Source organism: Clupea harengus, chromosome 5, assembly GCF_900700415.2.
Source record: "Clupea harengus chromosome 5, Ch_v2.0.2, whole genome shotgun sequence".
In the NCBI taxonomy this organism is placed as follows: domain Eukaryota; kingdom Metazoa; phylum Chordata; class Actinopteri; order Clupeiformes; family Clupeidae; genus Clupea; species Clupea harengus.
In genome coordinates this window covers 29,653,442-29,677,443 of record NC_045156.1, presented here as the reverse complement: position 1 = coordinate 29,677,443, position 24,002 = coordinate 29,653,442, and the positions used below count along the sequence as shown (strand labels likewise).

Sequence of the window (24,002 nt, the reverse complement as noted above, 5' to 3'; positions counted from 1 at the left end):
TGTTCTCTTGGATGGAGAATGTTTTGTTGTGCTCATTTCTTCAGCATGATACAGTTTCTACTTGAATTGACATAGTCAGACTAGTCTCATAGTAAAGTAATGGAGAGGGACATTTTTCATACAATAATTAGGCCCAATCTGTGCTGTAAAATATGCCATTTTTGAAAATGGGTGGGAATCCTGATTTTAACAATCAGTACAATAAAAGGTACATATATCAGAGCTGTCAACTAGTGCTGAATTCAAACCAAATCCTCTATGTTACGAAATGAGATAAATCAGATGATTATTTTATAGACTCTTTTCCGTTGTAATGAATTGACAGTCTGTCATTATCCCATACACTTTTTGTCAAATTCAGAAAACTGCTCCTCACAGTCCTATAGCTGTCCTTCCATTGTGTGCGCTCAAAACAATTCTGATGTTCGTCCAAGTCCTGCGTCTGTGAATGGGAAAGGAACACTGTGGCTCGGACCAAGCCATGAGCAATCCCAGACAATCAACTTGTTGATTCAGGAGCACAGAAGGCAGGGGTGTCATTTGATGGGTGTCATTTGAGTTCAAATATCAACAACCCTTTTGCCAGAATCACAGACTGCATCTTCAAGGACCTTCCTTTTCAGCTCTGTCGTTTATGCTTGGTTTCTTTTGTTTCATTTGTCAATATATTTAAAGTGTAAATTCACCCCCAGCTCTGAGCCAAACTCCACCCACTGAGAGGCGGGCAAGGTGCTGTGAGTGGGGACGGGGAGAGTTAATAGACTGGAAGTCTGTGAATATCATGACGACGTAGAGAGGTCCCAAACAGTTGACTAAACGTCTGCATCGGCCTTGCAAGTTTCATGATGATTTGAAACAGTGGATGGCTTGTTGAACCATGTTTAATCCATAAAATGACAAGTTTTTATGATGATTTGAAACAGTAGATGGCTTGTTGAACCATGTTCAATCCATAAAATGACTCACTGTCTCACGCCCTCCACTGGCGTGTCTTCACAGTGCATCCTGGTGACATCACTTCCTCAGGTAAACAGTGCACCCATATCCAGCTGTCCGAATCATGGAAAAGAAAGCAGAACTCATCCAACCACTCAGACCTCCTCCATCACTCTGTGCTCCAGGTCCAGTGCTTGCATGCCCACATCAGGCCCTTCCGCCAGCCCATAGCCAGTAGGGTGAGACGTGTGGTGTGTTGTGACATATTCCTCCATAACTAACCAGCATTCAAATATTCCGCTAATGGTGCTGTCATGGCAAAAAGTGACCGGGCGCCAAAAAGAGCCCGGGTGACGTAATATTGGCTTTCGAACGACTCTTGAGTGACAGTTGCTATACCAACGCTAGCATTACGTCACCTGGGCTCTTTTTGGAAGTCACAAACTGGCGCTGCATTAAATACCTCAATAACGCGATTTACCCCGGAGCATCTCGCATTATACTGAGACCAGCTTGCCTGTATTTTACCTGCAATAAACCAAGCAAAACAACCATGTGCTTGATGTTTGACTGTGTTAGGAAAGTTGTTGACTCACTAGTTTGTTATAGTGTCAAAGTAAGCACATTTCAACAGGTTTCGCCGCTAGCATCTCGTTAGCGATTAGCAATTCCTCCGGTGGCTGCTTTAAGAAGGTCCTTAATGTGCTGTGATTAATAGACATATCTGACGGCACCCACAATTACATTTTCACAAGACAGGGAATTGTTTGCACCACCTTTATATATAGAGCACAACGGGAGGAATTGCTAATCGCTAACGAGATGCTAGCGGCTAGACCTGTTGAAATTTGCTTACTTACAGGATATCGCCACTCGGAGATTCTTCTGAATGAAGAGTGCGTTACAAATAAAATGAATTATTAATATTATTATTACCGGCAGGTGTAGCTAAAACGGAATACTTCATAGTTTAGGCACAATATTAAGAGACTAAAAAGCAGCTGATGGCTTTCGAACGACTCTTGAGACTGACTGATAGCCAAAAAGTGTCCGGATTACGTAATGCTAGCATTGGTATAGCAACTGTCACTCAAGAGTCGTTCGAAAGCCAATATTATGTCACCCGGGCTCTTTTTGGCACCCGGTCACTGTCCTTCTGTCAGTCTATCTGTCCTTGTTTAGCCTTGGGCTCCCTAAACCGTTTGCCAGTTTGTAGTTTGTCCCATCTGGTTGGTAGGTACTCACCAGTGGTGACCGGGAACACTCAATAAGCTTAGACGTTTTAGAGATGCTCTGACCCAGTCATCTGGCTGATGTTTTGGCCCTCGTCAAACACATACAGGCCACCATAGTGTCTCCTCTCCATCAACATCTATTGATATTTATGTTAACTTCATTGAGTCAGATAGACCCCTGTAGGTCTTCATTTAAACGCTCAAGCTTTTGAGATAGCGGATAGACTAACCATTAATATTAACCAATGAGCTTCCAACTAACTATAGGATTGCCAATCTTACTTGCTGTTTCAGCCTCTTTCTTGAGGTACAAAGTGGTATTATGAGAGAGGCTGTGTCGATAATAGCTGTTTTTGTTTGTTTTTGGAAATTACTTTAAAGCTGTTATTTCTTCACATTCTGTACATGTTTCAGTTTAAACTAAAATCATTACATACATCACCTCTAAGACTCAAAAGACATACTGGGCGGAGCGGTGAAAAACACTGAATTGATTACCTTCAATTTTCAGACCTGCAAAGGTGAGAGAACATTCCGAATGTTTCTGATCTCAATGCTCTGGGAGATATCAGTCATGTGGAATGTGTCTTCAGGATCCTTTTCAGAAATGGAAAGGTCAGCATGTGGGGATGTTTTCATAACTCGTGTGTAGTGAAGGGAAGGAGACATCCAGTAGAGGTTATCAGTAGTGCTATCCTGTGACAGCATCATGGTTAGTCATTTATGCCCAGACTTGCCATGAGGTGTGTTGGTTGTGTTTTACTATCTCACCTGCAGGGAGTATGAAAAACATATATTTCACTCAAGAATTTGACTTGAAAATGAAAACGGTGCTTCTTGTTGAAATGGCCCATATGAACCTTAAAGCAACTCAGTTCCTTTAACACTACTATAAGGAACTACAATATGGCTGTGATTATGTGGTGATAGGAATCAAATATGTCATAATATATCAAATAGATGGCAATGTGGTACAGGAGGTAGAGAAGTCGTTTAGTAATCAGAAGGTTGCGTCCTTGAGCAAGACACTGAACCCCTAATTGCTCCTGATGTGCAGTGTGCCATCAGTGTAAATGTACAATGTGTATACATCCTTGTAAGTCGCTTTGGATAAAAGCGTCTGCTAAATGACTAAATGTAAATGTAAATGTAAAATAGAAAAAAATAGAGATTAAAAAAACGTGCAAGGCCATAACTGATTTACCAGTCTGATAAAAAACGTTTTAAGAAAAAAAAAAACTATGACTAATTCTTTTACTAAATATGTTGCTGTTTTTAAGTGTGACTATGTTTAAACAGAGGACGCCGTCACTTGTAGCTCTGATCAGGTGAGGGGTGGAACCATGTGATTCAGCCCTCAGGTATGCACAGCTGCGTCTACTCCTCCCACACACCCCACCCCACCCCACCCATCACATGCCACCCCACCCCACCCCACCCCACCCCCTTCTTGTGAAGTCACAAGGGAAGGAGTTGTTCTATCATTGCCATCTGATTCTAAAATGCTGTTAGCATTATCTCTCTCCTCGAGTCCTGAAGAGAATGATGGTGATGAATGGTGGAGAATGACCCATGTGTATTAAGAGTGAAACACTGAGTACAGTCACTTTACTGACGGGTAGAGTAGATGCTTGGTGACAGTGGAGTTTTAGAATGGTATGCCCAATTGGGAATGGGTCAATGGATTATTCCACTGCAGTATTTGACTGTGATTTGATATGTTTTGCCCTACTTTCTGTGGTATGGTAACACCAGAAACCAATCAACATTAAGCTACAATCCTTCACTAATTTCATGCTGTTTGTGAAACAATTTGTCTGTACTACTCCTCGTTTATTTTCTTGACCAGAAGTGATGCTTGGATTGAAAGAGGCCGGAGGAAGTGTGTGTTGGTGAAAAACCATTCTGACGAGGATGGGTGGCATGCCTGTGATGTTTTTCCAATCCACTGCTAGTCTCCAGAGGAAATTCTGATTCCACTGTAAGACAAAGTCAGAAATGATCTCATAGCCATCATTAAGGCTGCCTAGAGCAAAAGCCACGCTGTGTTTAATGCTTAGGTTGAAAAATATGGCTCTGTTTAAGTTCCTTTTTCCGTTGAGGTTATGTTGGTTCGGTTAGGTTCTGGTTATAAACTTAAGCTGTTTTTCCACCTTTCTTTTGCGGAAATATGTAAAGTTAGGGTGGCCTGAATCTTGCCAGAGCTTGTTCATATAATGTGAAGAGTTTTTCATAATATTCTGTTCTTGGTTGTTGTGGAAGTAATGCTGTCTTAGAATATCTGTATTTTGTGTCCAACTGATTGACACAACTAAATAATTCGAATAGAACCTAAAACACTGTGCAAAAGGGTCTAGTCTGAGTGGACACATGTCCACTGAATGGACCTGGCTCTGGAAGGTCTCTCACAGCAGATGTCTTTGTGTAAGCAGCACAGTGTTCAGCGTCTCTGTTCAGGCTGTCCTGCCAGCCCACACCTGTTGGCACACTCAAAGGGCATCTGGTTTGGAAAAGCAGTCTCATCTTATGAACAAGCTCAGAAAACTCTGACTACATTGTCTGACACCTTAATAACTGTGTTGAGGAAAGTATGCTGTTGGCATAACATGTCTCCTGGACGAGACACTGGGAGTGTAGTGGGCCTAATGGCCAGGTAGGGCACTGAAGTCTCAACTAGAGCCTTTGTGGAAGGGAAACAAGAAGAGTTGGGGGAAACGCTGTCTTGATTTCAGACTTGGGATCATAGTTATCCATAGCAGCCATAATTGCTGTTTCAGTAACCACTGGCATGTGTGGTGTGTACAGTCTAGGAGGAGATGTTAATTGTGTCTGTCTGTACCATCTCTGCCACATTTCATTACTGTGTTTATTGTGTCCATGTATTAGCATACATATTGTGTCAATCAATTTGTACAATGAATGGTGTTGGCTTGAATTACTTTTAAATACTCTTGTATACAAAATCTAAAACAGACATCGTTTTTGAGATTACATGACATTCCAATTATGAGGCATCTTAAATAGCTGTGACTTTTGTTGGAACAAACTTGGTCCATGAACTTTCTTTGTTAGTCAAGGAGTTTCTGTTCTCCATGTAGCCTGCTGTTTAATGACAAGAATAGATGTTGGGAAAAGTGTGTTTATTATGTTACAGCATAACATTAGTGTCGTCATGAATGTTTGGAGCTTTTTTTTTTTCAGTTCAATTATGTGTTGTCTTTTATCAAGGAAGATGTCATCAAGATAGTAGTTTTAATCTTAGTTTGAGACAGTCGGTGAACATTTTCTTGCTGATTTGTCGGAACCAGTTTACCCTTGTCCAGCATTTTGCATTTCAGTTTCTTTTGCCCACAGAAATGTGTACAGGAGATTCCTCTTTGATAACTTCCAGCTTTCACAACTGCCATTTTGTATTCAACTGACGAATATGTATAGTTGGGGTGTGTTTATGTCTAATCATTAGCCCTCACAATGAAAAGAGGTATCTGCTTTTCCAGTCAGCAGAAAATCTGCCTTCCACATCTACCGCCCTCCATTGTGATGGATGGAAACCATGATTACGGTTCAACAAATGCCTCTCATAAATTGAGTCCACAGTACTGATTAGAATGTCTCTGTGCAAGACCACAGACTGGGGGGATGAGGATTCTTTTCAGAAGTTGTCTGCCGTGTAGAGGGAGTTTGGACTTCTTGGTGTACGAGTGTGTTTCTCATGAAAAGCCGCAGATTGACTCATTCTTTCCAGATCTTCCGCTTAAAGCAGTGCTCTGACTGCAGTGTCCCCAGTCTCCACTGTCTCTGCATCAGCCACAGAGGGAGAGCTCCCATTACTGGGAAGAAAAATCCATCTGAACTTAAGAAAATGGGTGAAATGTCTCCTTTTAAAAATGGAATGCTATGGATTATGATCATTGCATATCATTGATATGAGAAACTCCATTCAAACTAGTCACATCATTTTGGTAACAGTAGGCCTTGACTAATATTTTCAAGACATGATGTGGGGAATCTGTCAACGGAATGGAGTGTGGGTCTTGAGAGCTATGGAAACCTCAGCTGGCATTTTAAAAAGCCTTTTTGAAAATTGAGCAGTAATTCCTACGTGTCCCTGGTTCTGTTTTTCAGGAAAAGTACCCAGATATGGTCAGTCTTCCTGAGGGGTGCCAATCTGAACTCATGCTGATCCAGAGTCCAAAACTCCAAGGGTATGCTGTTTGCCTCACTAGTAGAGTACTGGTCCTTGCTTCCCTTGGTTTTTGCTGAGTATTTAACAGAAAATGTCTTGTTCCTGCACAGTCCTGATTATGGTACAATATAATTGTAGTCTTCATCAATGAGTGAGACTGAATTTAACATGTATTGATGTAGTATACCTCACCACTACAGGTAAATAGTCACACAATGATCCGGTTGAGTTGATTGATGTTTGTGTTTTATACCCAGCTGCACGATGTGTATTTTCTGGGACATTGAAGTGACACTGGAAGGCGATGTAAGACCAAAACTCGACCTTCTGATGAAAATGCCAGAGAAAGGTAGGACTGGCAGCATCACATGATTTATTTATTTATTTTTTAAATGCATATCCCTCTTAATAGGAATCTTCTTTCATTTGACAGCTATGAGGATGGACTCCAAGAACATTGTGGAAAATGCTCCGGACTACTTCCTGAACCTTCTACGCATTCTAGGACCTGAAGCATCTATTGAGAGTGTTATTAAGACAGTGTGTGTGTGACACTTTAGGAGCTGAAACATCTATTGAAAGTGTTATTAAGACAGTGTGTGTGTGACACTCTAGGAGCTGGAGCATCTATTGAGAGTGTTATTAAGACAGTGTGTGTGTGACACTTTAGGAGCTGAAACATCTATTGAGAGTGTTATTAAGACATTGTGTGTGTGACAGACTGAGAACTACAGTGATGGCACCAAGCCCATTCATCATCATTTTATTCAATATGAACAACTCAGTACAATCAACCATTAGCAAATGTTTTAATGCCATCTGTACATTCTCTTACAATTACTCATATGCACATACTGTATGTAAATATATATTCATTAGTAAAGACCTAGAAAAATAAATAATTTAAATACAAAATTCTAGACAGCAAAATTCACTGTGCATTCTGAAATAGTTAAACCTAAATCCTTTCCTTTTCTTTACTGTATGCATCACAGTGGGTGTGATTTTCTTTAAAGAGGCTTAAAGTCAATTATATTTTACAGTGAAATAATCTTTCATAGTTGCTTGTGTTTGAGACTACTAATAAAATCTGCACAATCTGGGAAATGTCTTTTTTATTATTTATCTTAAATTCAGTGTTGGGAAACCTTTATTAAGGTAAGACACTTAGTTCAGACTAAACTCCTTTACTTTCATGAACTCTTTGGTGCAAGACCGTCTCAGCTAGCTCTTTTGTGCTGAAGGACATCATAGCTAATGCAGTTTTTAATGGGAATTTCTTGGGTTACACTTTCATCACCAATGGAGTGTGCATTCAGATATTATTTTACAGTCATGTCAGTAAAGAAGATGTGCTGGCTGTAAAGCACTAGACATGGCTGACACACTAGCACGTTGGGTCTGGACACCTTCTTCTCTTTTACATACTTAGGGGAAACAGAAAGAGACTTCGTCCTGAGGAATAGAGAAAGCTCTTACATTTCTGACTCAAAGGTACTCAATGTGTTCTGGTTTAGCAATCCCATGCAGCTCTGCTCGGTGCACTTTAAGGACTGAAGCAGCCTTTTCAGGTCTCTTTGTAGTTGTCGTCATTATTTGGAACCTAAGTGGACTGAAACACTAGTGATGCACTAGACAGACATGATGGCCAGGGACAAACGATCATGGATTAGCTCCTCATAATCCCCAATAAAACAAAAAATACAAATCCTAAAATCAATTCCAAATAGGTGTTTTTTTTTGTTGTTTTTTTTTAAATTGTACCCTTTCCAGAAGCTGGCCATGTACACAATAACAAAAGTGACTGACTGACTCCATAATCATGCATCTTCAAGTCTGAAACTACAAAGAATCCAGAAACTCATGAGTAATGTTAATTTGTGTCTCAGATCTGACTATAATAGGCAAAACCAAGCCTTATCCCTGTAAGAGAATAGGACTGTTGAACTTTCCTTGATTCAAAGGGTCTGCCCGCTGAGGACCTAAAATGTTATATAGGCAAGGTTCATATGTTGACCTGCACGTGCCCACAAATTGTTTAATGAAATGATCAATGTAAAAACACTCTGACAACCATTTTACAAGAGCTGTCCTCGGAGCAACTCAAGGTGTATGCACATGTATGTTAAAGGTAAGTAACCAAATTTAACTTTCTCTAAAAGCAAGATATTTATAGCACTTTGCAGTCTATAAAACCCTAGACACACCACCACAGAAAAATTGTGGTTGTTGTAACAGAACAGGCTGCTGTTGGTCATCACCAAACAGCGTCACTTAGAAGAGGAAATGGCAAAGCACAGCGGCACACCGGCACTTCACTCTAGTGCAGCCCTCAACATGTTTGACTACCAGCACCGGCACCGGTGACTCACTCTAGTGCAGCCCTCAACATGTTTGACTACCAGCACCGGCACTTCACTCTAGTGCAGCCCTCAACATGTTTGACTACCAGCACCGGTGACTCACTCTAGTGCAGCCCTCGACATGTTTGACTACCAGCACCGGTGACTCACTCTAGTGCAGCCCTCAACATGTTTGACTACCAGCACCGGTGACTCACTCTAGTGCAGCCCTCAACATGTTTGACTACCAGCACCGGTGACTCACTCTAGTGCAGCCCTCAACATGTTTGACTATCAGCACCGGTGACTCACTCTAGTGCAGCCCTCAACATGTTTGACTACCAGCACCGGTGACTCACTCTAGTGCAGCCCTCAACATGTTTGAGCACCAGCACCGGTGACTCACTCTAGTGCAGCCCTCAACATGTTTGAGCACCAGCACCGGTGACTCACTCTAGTGCAGCCCTCAACATGTTTGACTACCAGCACCGGCACTTCACTCTAGTGCAGCCCTCAACATGTTTGACTACCAGCACCGGCACTTCACTCTAGTGCAGCCCTCAACATGTTTGACTACCAGCACCGGTGACTCACTCTAGTGCAGCCCTCAACATGTTTGAGCACCAGCACCGGTGACTCACTCTAGTGCAGCCCTCAACATGTTTGACTACCAGCACCGGTGCCTCACCGTCACCGTCACCTCTCCCAAGATACAAGTACTACCAGCAACAACTACAAGAACCAACTTGAAGCCATTTCACTCAGCTAGAATTGCTGACACTCCCACTTTTGGCACATGTTTCCCACCCACAGAGAGCTGTGAACACAAAAGGACAAGTACCCAAATAATATATTTCAAACCATTCAACCCGTGGACTCCCTCAGTGTCATTCACACAAGGCTATGTGCTTAAGGAGGCCAGCCCCCCAAGGCAGAGAAAAGGAACCCGCACGCACGCCACATGTGCACAAGAAACACCAGAATCATTCCACCGCACTGGAGGCAAACAGCGTCACGTCACGTCTCCGACATTCAGCTCATAAAGTATGGGATACGTCTCAAGATGAGAAAACTAAACAACTACAAATCCACCTCAACACACAAAGACAGACAAAACAGAAAAAAGTTCCTATGTTCAATCATTTTGCATTTGTCATTGCTCAATTCCAAAAGCAGCACAATGTGGAGCGGAGCTGTGGTTGGATGAGAGGGATGGGGTCCTCCCGCTGCATGAGGGCTGTGGTTGGATGAGAGGGGTGGGGTCCTCCTGCTCCGTGAGGGCTGTGGTTGGATGAGAGGGGTGGGGTCCTCCCGCTCCGTGAGGGCTGTGGTTGGATGAGAGGGGTGGGGCTCATACGGGATGGAACACCAGCGTGCGCTCCTCCCGCTCCATGAGGAGGCTGGGTGAGGCGCTCCGGTCCTGTTTGGAGTGTGTGCTCCGCAGATAGTAGTTGACTATCTTAGAGTCCAGCTTGTGCTGGTAGGGGATGGCATCATAGGGCTTGGGGTCCAGGTCCAGGATGGACACGGAGTACGTGAGGCGAGGCTTGGCAGGCTGGATCTCCAGGGTGGATTCAAGTCTGTACAGAGGGAAGAAACACAGATTATTATTATGTTTATTTATTATATTTTATTTATTTATTTATTTATATTATTAAGCCCATGCTATCCTTCAATGAAGAATAATCAATTCAAGTCTGTAGAGAGGGAACACACACATATTATTCTTCTTCATAGCAGGATAGCATGGGCTATACCACCACTGGACCTTTTGACTACTACACAATCAGAAAATGGCAGTGTGCTTACACTTGATCCTCTCCACAAGGGGCCAGTGTGATCATGACGGAGCAGTCTTTGGCTGTCATAGCAACTCTGTACTGATGAACCTACAGAGTAGATAGATAGATAGATAGATGGATACTTTATTAATCCTGAGGGAAATTTTTGAATAAAACATCATTTGCAGCAGTAATTAATAAGCAGAACCATACAAATCTTGAAATCAGATGGAATATGGTAGTTATAGTGTGGTCATATCTGTTAGATGGATTATTGAAGTTCAATATGCCACACCCCAAATACGGGTGTCTCCCAGATAGATTGATTGCTATGAAAGAAAAAGCAGAGGACGATCTTACCTTTCCTATGGCATACTCTATCGATCCATCGTCTTCTGCAGGACAAATCTTCACCTTCTCCAGATAACTGTCATTATACGGCCCATCAATCTGCAGTCTACTCCTGGAATGAGAAAATAACCAGAGTTCTTTGAATGAAGTACTGCACAGATTACAGTTCTACCCAGGATAAAGGGCAAAGAGCATTCAGTCTTCACGGACACTACTGCCACCATGTGGTCATTTCATTTAACTACAACATTAACCTGTTTTTTTTTTTTGCTTGTTTGTTTATGAACATTGTGATTGAAAGCATACAAAGGATGGAGCGAAAGTGCCTATACCCATAATGAGCTCATTATTTTCTCTCTAGACAGGCCTATACCTAGCCTGACGTTGTCATACTCATAATTCTAGTCAGAATATGAGTCTGATACTGCGCCATTGGGCTGTGATTATGGGGCGTGTTTTAACCAAACCAGGAAAAAAAAAATGCCTCTTCGCTCAATTGGATATACCTGCAACGTAGTATAACCATAACGTAGACCATCGGGGCCAGCTGATAAATTAAACTTTTACCGGATCCCGTAGGAAGGACGGTAAAAACATCTTTTCGATCGACAAATGCCTTGATCACGTTGAGGAGAAATTATGCCTGACCAGAAACTGTTCAGACGAATCAAATTGTCAGGGCGGGCTTTATACGATGATGGACAGATGATCAACAGTAATGTAATCAACACGTCACCAAAGAGCGCTTGGGTTGAATTCGTTTTCAACAAACATGGCTGCCGCTGGAGAGCTGAAATCTGTAGATTTGAGTCTGTTTTAGAGGACCTCGACAGCGCATTCATTTTCAAAATTAAACTTCCCGACCTCAAATGTTGTGGGCGGGGCTAAGTTGGTCTGGTATCCAGGCTAGCCTATACCCATAATGCTCATTAATATAGGAAACAAATACCAGTTGGCTACATGTTTCACAAGTGCATTCTCTCACACAGCAAGGAACACACACATTGCACTGCTTCAGACAAGCATCCTGTGGCCATGCGCCATTTGACTTACATGGGCACGGAAGTGACTGGCACATTAGCAAGATTCAAGATTTTTTTTTTCTATCTGACCAGCTGGTAACGTACAGTTACAAACCTTTCTTTGGGAAACTCCACCAGATACTGCTCCACGCGCTTGTAAAGAGGATAAATGCCTTCGATGTCCAGGTTATCCAGCATCTGAACTTGAAGTATTCTGCTGAGGACTGAGTCTTTTGACAGGCTGTTGTTACCTGGCAAATATAGGTGAAGTTTGTTTTTTAATTCATGTGGAAAATTGAACTGAAATGATCAAAGGCAAAACACTCACAGTAGAACCACTCCCATGTTTCTATTCACATAGAATTGGAATGTAAGCGGTAACTAGCAGTAGCTGCATTCCAAAAGATCTGACTGGTGAACTTGGCTGACCATTGCGGAGCAGGTCCCGGTGAAGAGGGCTGGCCTCGCAGTAGCCCCGCGCGTCAGCAGGATGCGCCTTCTTGGGTTCAGCGGTGCGACTGCAGCTCCAGCTGCTGAGCAGTGCACTGCTGACCACCTGGATGAACTCGTTCAGCACGGCCTTGGCTGACAGGTGGCCCTTGTAGAGCCCTGCATTGTGGGTGAAGTAGGGCCTCAGCTGCTGAGCCAGCGCACTCATGTCCGGCGTCTGCTCCGCAGCATCCTTACAGCCGAAGATCAGCTCTCCGCCCTGCAGGAACGTGCACACACACACGGGACCATTTGGAGAAAGAGTCAGGGAAAGCTCCTGTTACAGGGTCAACATTTTGTGGACACCTCACATATTAAATAGATTTAGCAGCTGCTTCACCTGTACCCATTCAAATCATTATCACCATCACAAACATCTGTAGTGGAAGGACGTCATACTGTATTTAGTGAGACGTCATGTGGTGTTGGGATGCCATTTATTAGAAACAAAGTCAGTGACATTTCTGCTTCATTTGCCCATGTCAACTTTCTACAGTCAGTACAAAGGGGGAATGTTTAGGAGTAAGGTGCCCAACAAGCTCACCTAGCTGGACCACTAATGGTTTTGATGCATTAGCGCTTTAACATTCAGTCACCTGTGGGTACGCTCAATACTTAGTTCCAAACTGCCTCAGGAGACAACAATAGCACATAAACTATCATCATATGCATGGTCAAACAATTGTGAAGTGTAATCCCTCCCAAGTATGGACTGTACGTGTGGTTCAGGACGGATATTTATGTGGAGCCCTTTTGGATGGCTTGAACTGGGCCCCTTACTTCCAATTAAGGGGAAATCTTAAATGACAGAACAAACCATTAGACTTCAGACAACGATAGGTTTCCAACTGTGTGGCAACAATTTGGGGAAGCCAATGTCCCTATGAACAGTGACCAAATGTTTTTCTAAGGTGTACAAGAACTTGAGGGCCCACTTCAAGTCCCATCGAATACTTTTGGGGTGAATTAGAAATCTTGACCTTTCCACATATTTTCTTTTGTATGGTTAGGTAGCATATTTACATAGCAAACATCAGATGTCACTTATAGAGAACGGATGACCCAACTTCCTGTACAATGTGCAGTTATTCTAAAAATCTATAAAAAAGGTGTAGGTCTCAGTCCTAGGAAACGGTGAAAACACTACATGTCATTACGAGAGCCTGAAAGGCATATATATTGATTGACTCAAATGAAAGCCTTCAACAACAGGTATCCATCATTTCAAAGCAACAAGGCATCCTCACCTTAAAGATTTTAAAGTTGTTTTGCGGTTCTTCAAGAAGGTGTTTGACTGCAATATACATTCTCTGTTTGTTCCTAGACATACAAATGTTGGAGAGATGTTGGTGTTAAATCCATCAATTAAAAAAAACTAAAAATGTATCAAAGCACCAAACTTAAATGTGTGTTTTCCATAGACAAATGGCCAAAGTTGACAGTCAGTTGACAGTACAGCACTCACCCTGAGAAGAGGTCCAAGGGGCAGTACCGGCTCTGCCGTTTCCACTTCCCATTGGCTAACTGCAGAGGAACGTCACAACATGAATTACAAGGATCTACTTCCAGTATTGGGACGCATTTCAAACACTCTACCAGCAGGGGTGCATTTCAAATGCCACTAACTGCTAGTACACTTCACCTTCCATGACCATTCTGTTAGAACGAACTCCATGCACTTCAGCACACACAGGTTTGAACATTCAGCCCAAATATTGCTGCATGCTAAAACCTTAGTGGATGGAGGCCTGCCCGCCCACTGAGGACAGTAGTGCCCCTGTATCCACGGGGAGAACGTTCTAAGACCTACTGCCAATGGCTGAAACCGTGAATGGTTGCCAACACCATATGAATCGTTTTTTCCGTGTACATGCATACATATGATATTTTGTGTAAAAAAATAAATAAAAATAAGACATGAACAATAACTAATACTATAACAAAACAATTAGAACAGTGGTTTAGAGGGGGTGGCAAGAAACCCAGCAGGGTATAGTTGCCGAGAAAACTTGATGTGACCCGTCATGTGAATTGACCAAACATTGGCTGATATGATCACACCTGATCGATAGGCTGTAACAGTTTTTGATTGGCTATAATGGACAGGCAGACAAGCGGTTTTGAAACTCTATAATCCACCTGATAACTTGGGTAAAAATTGAAAATGTTTGAATCCTTTCGATAAAATCCATCAATAAGGTTGACATGACATGTTGCCATGTCTCAGCCTTGGGACCTCCCATGACATATCAATCACATCAGCAGTCATCAGCCAAAACACATTCTGCTTATTGCAGCATCTCCGAATGGTCAGATGATTTGCCTTTGATATATCAAAGCATTGCCAAGATTTCAGGACCTTACTTCCTGTTTGGCAGCTTCGTCGCTGATTTTGATTGGCTGTATCAGAATAATGCTTTTCACAATCAAAAATCCATATTGGTCTGGAGATCATCTGTGCCGATTTTGGTGAGGGAACAAAAAGTGGCCTGTGAATTTCTTTTTTTAACATTTTCATAATACCAAAGATGGTGAATAATCCAGTATGATTGACAGAACATTTATGTCAGAGTGTGTTGAACCCGGCTTGATTGCAACGGTACTTCATTATTTATTTATTTTAAATCGGGCATAAACACACCTCCAACTTTGACCCGTTGGTGGCGCTACAGCGCTCAAGGCGCAGACAAAGCTTAATGGAAAGCATCCGGGGACTGTCCCCAATCAGTGTGCCAAATTTCAAAACTTCTTACCACATGGTTCTAGGGGCTGCCGTACTACAGAAGAAAGAAAGAAGAAAAAGAAGAAGAAAATGTAGAAACACAATGGATGCCTAAGCAGCCGCTTGGCCCCAATAAGAAACGGTAGAAACTAGGGGTGGGAATCTCTTGGCACCTCACGATTCGATTCCGATTCAGTGGTCAACGATTCGATTCTAAACCGATTATCGATTCTAAACCGATTATCGATTCAAAACCGATAAAACGATTATCGATGCATGCCGATTTTTAAAACATTTGAGTTTGCTACTCAGAGTCTCAAATCACTTCCTACTTTGTGTTTGATAATCAACAGATGAATTACCTTCTCTATTTTTTATTAGAGAAAAAGCTTTTCCTTGTCACAATTGTGACTTTCAATGAACAATGCAATAATCGATGCAGCTTGCATTTCAACACAAAATGGATGTGTAAAAAAAAAAAAAGTTATTTTTTTATTTATTTATTTTTATTAAAAAATCGATTATGAACTTTTCTGAATCGAGACAGAATCGTTCTAGAGAGAATCGAGAGAAATCGAAAATTCGAAAGTAGAAACCCAATAGCTGCATTTCCATTATCGGGCTAAACCAGTCGTGTCCCCATTGTCACTACCAGGGATTGATCGAACCTTCTCTGGGCTTAGTGACCGGCAATTACCCTTGGGCCAAGCAGGGCGTGTCAAGGAGAAAGGCAGGATTACCAGTCAGGTAAGAGAGGTTCAGCACCAAAAAAAGCTATTAAAAATGTGCAATGGTAGCTTGATCAAGTAGGGGAGCCTGAACAACCAACACGATTGTAATAGGTGTCATGGACATACAAGCTACAGAAATTTCGAGTTGCACAACTACCAGGGTACCATCAATTAAAACCCAAGTCTGTTACAACTTTTGGGGGGGGGGGGGGATGTCTATTTTAACGTTTTGAATGTCTATTTTCTCTCGATCAATGAATTGTCAATGACATCGAACATAGTGGCATAACAGTGGAGAAATTTCGATTGGCACAACTACTAGGGTACTATCAATTCCAACTTGAGAAATGGTGTGATTATAACAGTGTGTGTAGTGATTTATGGATCTAATTTCAATATATTTTCAATACAAAACTCTGAAACTGGCTCAAATGAACCCAATATGTATGGGTAATTAATTAACATCAAATGACTGCTCGACTGTTGAAGCGGATTTATTGCAAAGAAATGATTAGCATGCTTTCCGAGCTATGGTGTGCTCTAAACACTAATTTAGCTAATGTTGACTTCACTTCTGTAATCAATTGAGGCTAGCTTGCTATCTAACGTGAACTATGCCTATAGCTGGCTTGTATTAGAGCCACGTCTTCAGGCTACCTGATATCTGGATTGCTAAACTCCTCCAGTACCCTACATGACAGTCTGAGTCTGACTCAGTCTGTTTACCTCATGAGGGCTATGCTTCATTTGAGTGTTAACTGTACATTCCACAAAACGAAGAAAAGAAACAGCAAACCGTTACTTCGGTTTCCCCTTATATTCCTTTTCTTAACTTATTCTGTTGTAGACCATAGGTGCCTGGTATCCAGACTTTAATCGCCTGATATCTCAACTTTTACGTTCACCAAAGTGGCATACTATGGCCCTATGACAATACTGGCAGCCCAGTAGTAGAAACGCAAATGTTGTTTTTGTTCTCTGGCTTGAGGCCCTTGGCCGATAGCGGAATCAGGACTAATGGGTGCCTATGCACCTCTCTGCTTGGCCCCCAAACATACTGTAATAACTTATGAGAATGTGGGTTCTCTTGAATGAAAAGGATTCGGAGGTATTTGCTTCACACACAACGGACGATGGAGCAATGAAAGATATCTATAACAGTTTTACTTTTTCCTTTTGTTCGTTCCTTTCATTACGTCCTAGCCCCTCCCTTTGATAAAACCGTGTAGGAAACGAAAGACGGAATGGAGAATCATGGACAGACATACATGAGAAATGAGATGTGCTTAAAGACAGGAGTCACCGATTTTATGTGACGGTGCGGACAGGCTACTCTTTTCTCTTCTTTTTTTTTTTTCTCACTTAATATTTTGGGCCATGGTAAACCGCAGATAACTGAAACCGTAGCTAGCGAATAAGTGGATACGGGGGTTCTACTGAACTGTGGTCGGATTTATTATGTCCTTACCTTATAATGTTGGTGCATGCAAAACCGGCACACTCTGCGTTTGCATTCCTTGCTGATATGCACCGAAAAAGGAAGAAATCCACATTTTGGCTGGAGAAAACAAAAAAAAAGAAGTTGAAATATTTTATATATATATATATATATATATATATATATATATATATATATATATATTTTATATACACATATGTACTGAATTGCATTATATATATATATAATGTATTGTGTCCTTGAAATGGTTGACCGTATGACAGTTTATGCAACCTGGTGAGTTAACAAATTTAAACAAACATGTGAGACACCCTGAAAAGCATGTGACTAGATTCCTGGCAAACTGAAGGTCTGAATCACTCTTCTGCTTTCGGTATTTCCCCTCTCCCATTGTTGCCTAGAGGCACGCCCTGTGCTTTCACTAAGTTCCGATGAAACTAATACCTTATGATAGACAGGTTTCTTCCTATTGCACAATGTTCACATTAGTATTAAATGACAAACAGCAGTTAGTTACCTTTATTTCGACACAAAGAGGAAGTCTGTGATCTCCAAAGTGGCAGGCATTGAGCTGAGTGAGATTCGGTAGACACAAAGCATATCCACTGAACGTATCCATAACTTTGTCACAGCGCAATTCTAAAAGACCAAAAAAAAACATAAAAAACATAAACACAACATAAAGCAATTCTTCTCCAAATCAACTCCTTTTGATTTTCCCTTCTTTTCCTCAAATCAAAAATCACCTCTAGGGGAACATAATCATATACAAAATATGTGATTAAATTACACATTGGTGTAAGACTGTAATTAGACACTATTGGTAAACACCTAATGTATTGATAACATACGCTACCCCTTCTTTCATCAAAGGTTGTGCATACAGCAGGTTTGGCTTATTGTGCGTGCCTATTTCATGATCTTTAGCTAATACAGGTATCGGCCTGAGGTAAGCCCTTGTTGAAATGTACACAATGCCTAAAACAATGTGTGTAGAAAGATTTTACAGGAAAGGGTATGGGCTTGTTTTCAGTTACTGGGAGTGTCAGTCATGTTGTCAGTGAGATATTGCAAACAGGAACATTCGGTAACCTACGATGGATTTACCTGGTCTCTCTTGCTGAACCTTTAGAGACAGATGTCTCACAAAATCCAATGGTAGCTTAACAACTTCCTGTTAATACCAAAAGAAATAACTGTCTGATTACACAGTTCCTTTTAAAACACAGAGCTGAAATATTGGAGTATTTTCAAAAAGAACAGAGATACTTACACCACTGTGGACATATGCCTCTCCGAGCAATGGCTTCATGACATTTTTACTAAAATCCACGATGCTGTGTATGTGTCGACATGCCTGTTCTGTTGTCTAGAAATCAAGTAAAAAGCCAAAAAATACATGTTTTTAAAATTGATGTTTATTTATAGGTATTTTACCCCTCGTGGGTGTACCAGTTCTTAGCAGTTGTTACCAACACACAGTCAGGTTCATTCAAAGGATCTCATGCATAACTGGTGTCTTTACCTGCTGGGAGTGCTCCGCATCCTGTGAGGGGTACTTCAGCAGCCGGAGTACACTTGAATGCTGGAGAAGGAAAAACAAATGCTCACTTAACAGGGTCAAAGATGGCCTTGCATGTGCATCCAATAAGTAGAATTAACACACACAATGTACGCATAACATTTTTATTTGAAATATCTACTAGGCTACTAGCTGTGAAATCACGTTCAATCAGAGATGGATCAAAGCTATGACTAGCCACATCTGAATTCAATGGAACAGTTCCAGACTTCAATAGCCGTGATTCTACAAATCAGGCCAGTGCAAGCTAGGGCTATCGGCTGGCCAACCGAAGCTGCCTATAGGCATAGTTCACGTTAGACAGCAAGCTAGTCTCAATTGTTTACATAAGTGAAGTTAACGTTAGCCTGTGTTTAAAGAACACCATGGCTCGAATGGCATGTCAATCGTTTCTTTGCTCAACAATCATACAGGATTTTGATGTTAAACAAGCACCCATATATATTGTGTTCATTTGAGCCGTCAAAGTTTTGTACTGAAATATGCTGAAATTAGAAGTCATTACACACACCGTCATAATCGTACCATTTTCATACAGTATGCCCGTTTCATGTTAGTAAAACAAGGGGCAAGCTCACTTTTTTGTGCCGGGTAGTGTCCTTTTATGCCATTCGACATCATTAAGAATTACTTGATCAAGAAAACGTTAACGCAAGGTTATTCATAACATGGCAGGGACAGCAGTGCCTTGCATGGGTTAACATATAATCGTTCCGTGCAATAAACGAATGATCATACAATCTGAATTTGATGGTACTTAAATACATACTGTGTTCATTTGAGCCAGCAATGGTTTTGTATTGAAATATATTGTGTTCTGATCCACCAGTGTTGTGGATCATGACATGCACCGTGTCTATTACCAGCCAGCGTCATGTAACAAAGCCAGGGCAAGTTTGTTTTTGGTTTAATTTGGGTTGTAATTGCAGTGCACCATGGTAGTCATGCAACTCAAAATGTCTTCGCTTTTATGCCCATCAACAGAGTCTGAACCTATCAAAAGTATTACAATTGTGTTGGTTGGCCCCATGTCAACTAGCTACCATTGCACATGTGTGTTAGCCCAAACATTAAGCAGAGCCCTGATGATTTCACATGTTGAACAGCTCCAACGATTCTCCATTTTTTATTTGATAGTGACCAGTGATCTTTTGGCGCTGAACCTCTCTTGCCTGACTCTACGAACACCGCCTTTCACCTTGACACTGCCTCAAGCACCAGTTAGCACTGAAGTTACCCTTTCAGACATCTTTAGGACAGGAAATTGTCCACATGAATCATGTTCATTAGCTAGAAATGATCTGGTAAGGTCACAAGTGAGTTCAAAATGAATGGAGGTCTCTGAAGGTTATGGAACAGTCATATTTGCTGATCTGCTGAAAGGGTCAAAATGAAATTTGGTGAAGTACAAACAACAATCATTTTACCATCTTAGCTATAGTGCCTACTGCCTAGCATAAGCTAAATATGTGCAGGCTGGGACTTCCATAGACCGAAAGTCCTGTTGGCAAACCAATAGACGCCACTTCGATCTCTTAGGGAGACAAAATACTGAGTCGTTTTTTGTTTTAATCTGGTGATACACAATTCAGTTTAGAGCCATGTCTCTATGTGGCTCTGATTCAGAGATCCTCACAAATACAGTCTGCAAGCAATAGAAAGCCTACCCATGGGGAGAAAGCAAATCCAATCACCATAGTAACCCATTCACCCATTCACATTGACACAATCCTTATTTTCAAAAAAAAATTTATTTTAATAATTGCTCATGTCAAAATGTCATTGCGGTTTTTTTTTTCTACCACAAATAACTTGATGAATCCCAAAATCAATAGTCTCCCAAAGAGGTCGAAGTGGCACTCATCTTTACACAAGTGAGAAGATGAGTGCTGTAAGGAGTGAAGTACGGAAGAATGACCAGATCAGAATAGAGTTTTGTAGAAATTGTGTAGGAGTGTAACAGTTTTGACCAAGACCGGAAGCACAAGGAACCTGCTTTATCCAGAGAGTAGCACCACTCCAATTGAACACGTTTTTTCAGCATGGCAGCACAGGAAGCAGGTTAAAAGTTCCAAACATGTTTTACTGAAGTTATGAGCAGTTGTCAATTGTCATAGTTAAATGTGAAATTTGTGGAGTGCTCGCAAACGGCACCAGGAGCTGGCAACTCCAACAGTTGCATTTTTCAATTGAATTCAATTAAAATAATATAATAACAGCAATTCCCCATTTATCGCCAAACAGGATCACTTGTTTGGAGCCATCTGGCAGTCCATGAGTGTTCAGCAATGTTGACTCCGATTTGATCGTATCAGTCGATCGGAGCATGCAACTTATCCTCGGTCATGTCCTGCCTCTGCTAAATCTCAAGAACCAGCCCGGACAATCTACAATTGAGAGCTACATAGCTGTAATGCCATGTGATCAAATATCCAAAAGTGTCTTTTTGTATACTAAAGTCGTGAAATTCTACATTTTCTACCTAATTGTCATAGTTAAATGTGAAATTTGTGGAGTGCTCGCAAACGGCACCAGGAGCTGCCAACTCCCCAACAGTTGCATTTTTCAATTGAATTCAATTAAAATAATATTTGTTGACATTTCAGCTTTACAGCGATCAATTTACACCCCTCCCTTCCATGCTCCTGAGGCAAGGTGCTGATTGGCTGTACTTGTTCTCGGTCCAAGCCACTCCCTATTTACAGAGCAAACACGAGGTTTTCCATTTTTTAACTAAATGGACAGCTAGATGATCGTGAGAAATAAATATTTTTTACAAAAAAGTGTAATGGATTACAATCATGGGATGCACCTACAAAATAGGTCTTTAAAAAGTTCTACAATAATCAATATTGATTGATATGAAAACAATTGTTGGCTGATTATGTTTTCAGCCATTTCGCCCCAGCTTTAGTAAGAAGAGTACTTCCTTCAAACTTTAGGGATACCTGTTAGACTTGAAGTTGACGCAGATACTGTGATGTCAATTGTTTGTCGGACAAAATGGCGGAAAGCAACAAAGCTTATAATATTGGCCTTCTGATTGGTCCGATTGCCTGTCAAACTCCCGGGGAAAGGTCACTTCACAGTCGGTCACACCTTGACGTGCACAACTTTTTGATAGCCTCCCGTACTCGTCAGTAGGCGAAAAGAAGATTTGTATGTGGGGTTTACTGACAAATTAGACGACAGATAATAAACTTGAGCCTTTGGTTTTCAGATTTGGCATGTCCCTACATCAAAGCTATTAAAATGTACTAACACAAAGTGACACATAAGATCCATTTCGGATTATCTGACCTTTAACGTCAAGAAAGGCCAAGTTATTTTTAACGTTAACTCTCGGGACCACCTCGCTAACGTTAGCTCATTCAACTTCACGTTGGTCATTCTGAATTCTCCTGAGGTTAACTAGCTTGCTGGCTGGCTAGCTAACTTCCTAAGTGAGACTGTTTGAGACACTGAGATTATAACGTAACGTTAACTCATTCAACGTTAAAAGTTACTTCCCAGTATTGCCAAATTCTGGATTTGTTTTTTCTTTCTCTCAGTGGAACATCTGAAGAGCATAGCTAGCTCAACAACTTCACCATAGGCCAAATGGGTAGCTAGCTGGCTAATACATGCTAACAACGACTAACGTTACTCTATTGGCCAACAAACAAGCAAGCACAACTTTAGTCAGACCCATTTGAAGAATGTGCAACTATACATGCTTCTAGTAGTTTTGTCCTTTTTGTGTTTTTTTAATTCGTTAAATTGAGGTTTCAGAAAATAACCCGAGCTAGCATGGCAACTACCGTAACGTACACAACTATGCTACATTTCTTTGCTATGAGATTTCGACCGTATGCAACTTAAACGTTAACTGAGGAACTCGTTCCAGAGATCAATCAAAGTCCATAAAACGTCTTTGGCTAAATGGCAGTATATGAAGCTAACTTACGCGGCTAGTTAGAGGATCTGGCATAAGTTAGCTAATCAAACTCACCTGAACATGAGAAACCACAAGGCTCTTGTTCCCTTCTCCGTGATATTTCCAGTCATTCTCGTCCATTTTATCCAGTTCCATAACACAGCTAAATTTAAATGCAAAGTAACAGAAAACAATCACTTGTAATTTTCACAGACAGACAACACAAATGACCGCCGTACAAAAGCACAGACCGATGCGACGGGAAAACAATTCAACAGTGATGTTACCCGTGACAGCAAAGCTCGGAAGCGCGTGTCAAAAAAATGAAACAATTTTCAGTGAGGCTTTGTATTGAAGGTTGATTCGCTCTATCAAAATCACGTGACTAATGACGTCCGAAGCATCGTTTCATACACACACCCATGTGACGGCTTCGAAATATGATTCAAAGGTTTTTGGGTTGTTGACGTGACATGGCATTTTCACTGTGGCACAAGATAAAAATGAATATAATTAGCATTGTTATCATTTTAAATACAGTAAATGGTAAAGCATTTCTTTGTATATATATATATATATATATATATATAGATATAGAGCTAAATCTCAAAATGTTCCCATGGTGTGACTGTCTGAAGCATGCTTCAATACATTATAACTTTTATAAATAAAAAAGAAAAGCATAAAATGTTGATTAATACCTCAGGCATCATTTTACAAGTGTCTATATTAGCAAATGGCAATACCTTTTTTCATCCATATGTTTCTGAAAGCATAGGAACCTGATGCGTTTTGTCACTGAAAAACAAGTCCTACAATATGACACCATGTCCTGATTTTACATAGGGCAATTCCAGGGACAACTTTATTTAGTTGAAGGGAACCATTCAAGATCATGTTACTGTGAAGCCCAGGACATAAACTACATTATATGGAAAAGTATGCAAATGTTTCTTGCTAACTGCTAATGACAGGAGGAGCTAATGACACACCTTGGCCACATCCTTGACTACATGCTTGGCAACATACTTGGCTACATTTGCTCACATCTCTTGAAGTTCCATTTGGCTTGCTCAACAAAATGGTCGCCAGCAGCATATCAAAATTCAGTAGCCAATACATGCCTGTGAGGTAAAGGTTCATATTTGAAACTTGCTTGGACCCCGATGATCGCTGCTGTGACTATATTGAAACTCATAATTTTGATAGTGTATACCCCTGTCCTGTTATTAATGTTGATTCTCTACATT

The 24,002-nt window shown here is 41.1% G+C and overlaps 2 protein-coding genes across 3 annotated transcripts in view; one reads left to right on the top strand and one right to left on the bottom strand.

Moving 5' to 3' along the window:
• LOC116220598 (centromere protein P) overlaps window positions 1-7,461 on the top strand; it is a 73,644-nt gene extending 66,183 nt beyond the window's left edge. The window contains exons 8-10 of the mRNA XM_031568488.1: window positions 6,297-6,376; window positions 6,615-6,706; window positions 6,791-7,461. Of these exons, the coding sequence (XP_031424348.1) occupies window positions 6,297-6,376; window positions 6,615-6,706; window positions 6,791-6,909 (291 nt within the window). The 3' untranslated portion in view covers window positions 6,910-7,461. The remainder of the gene's footprint in view (window positions 1-6,296; window positions 6,377-6,614; window positions 6,707-6,790) is intronic.
• Window positions 7,462-9,087: 1,626 nt separating this feature from the next.
• LOC105893519 (inositol 1,3,4,5,6-pentakisphosphate 2-kinase) lies at window positions 9,088-23,147 on the bottom strand. Of its 2 annotated transcripts, XM_031568487.2 has the most exons (14): window positions 23,040-23,147; window positions 22,828-22,915; window positions 18,780-18,839; window positions 18,528-18,623; window positions 18,362-18,428; window positions 17,772-17,893; window positions 17,264-17,353; window positions 13,808-13,866; window positions 13,590-13,662; window positions 12,283-12,562; window positions 11,969-12,104; window positions 10,841-10,943; window positions 10,509-10,588; window positions 9,088-10,279 (listed from the first exon to the last, which is right to left on the bottom strand). In XM_031568487.2, exons 2-14 carry the CDS (start codon window positions 22,906-22,908, stop codon window positions 10,051-10,053), a joined length of 1,476 nt encoding a protein of 491 aa, XP_031424347.1. In that variant the 5' UTR covers window positions 22,909-22,915; window positions 23,040-23,147; the 3' UTR covers window positions 9,088-10,050. The 2 variants fall into 2 exon arrangements, with proteins under 2 accessions (XP_031424347.1, XP_012675399.2); XM_012819945.3 differs by lacking the exon at window positions 23,040-23,147 and having other exon boundaries at window positions 22,828-23,033.
• Window positions 23,148-24,002: the final 855 nt, after the last annotated feature.

Coding starts and splice junctions, on each gene's coding strand:
- LOC105893519 (XM_031568487.2), bottom strand. CDS start 22,908: ATGGAACTGGATAAAATGGACGAGAATGACTGGAAATATCACGGAGAA. Junction 18,840..22,827: donor TTGTGGTTTCTCATGTTCAG/GTGAGTTTGATT, acceptor TTCCTTCTCCAG/CATTCAAGTGTACTCCGGCT. Junction 10,589..10,840: donor TAGAGTATGCCATAGGAAAG/GTAAGATCGTCC, acceptor TCTACTCTGTAG/GTTCATCAGTACAGAGTTGC.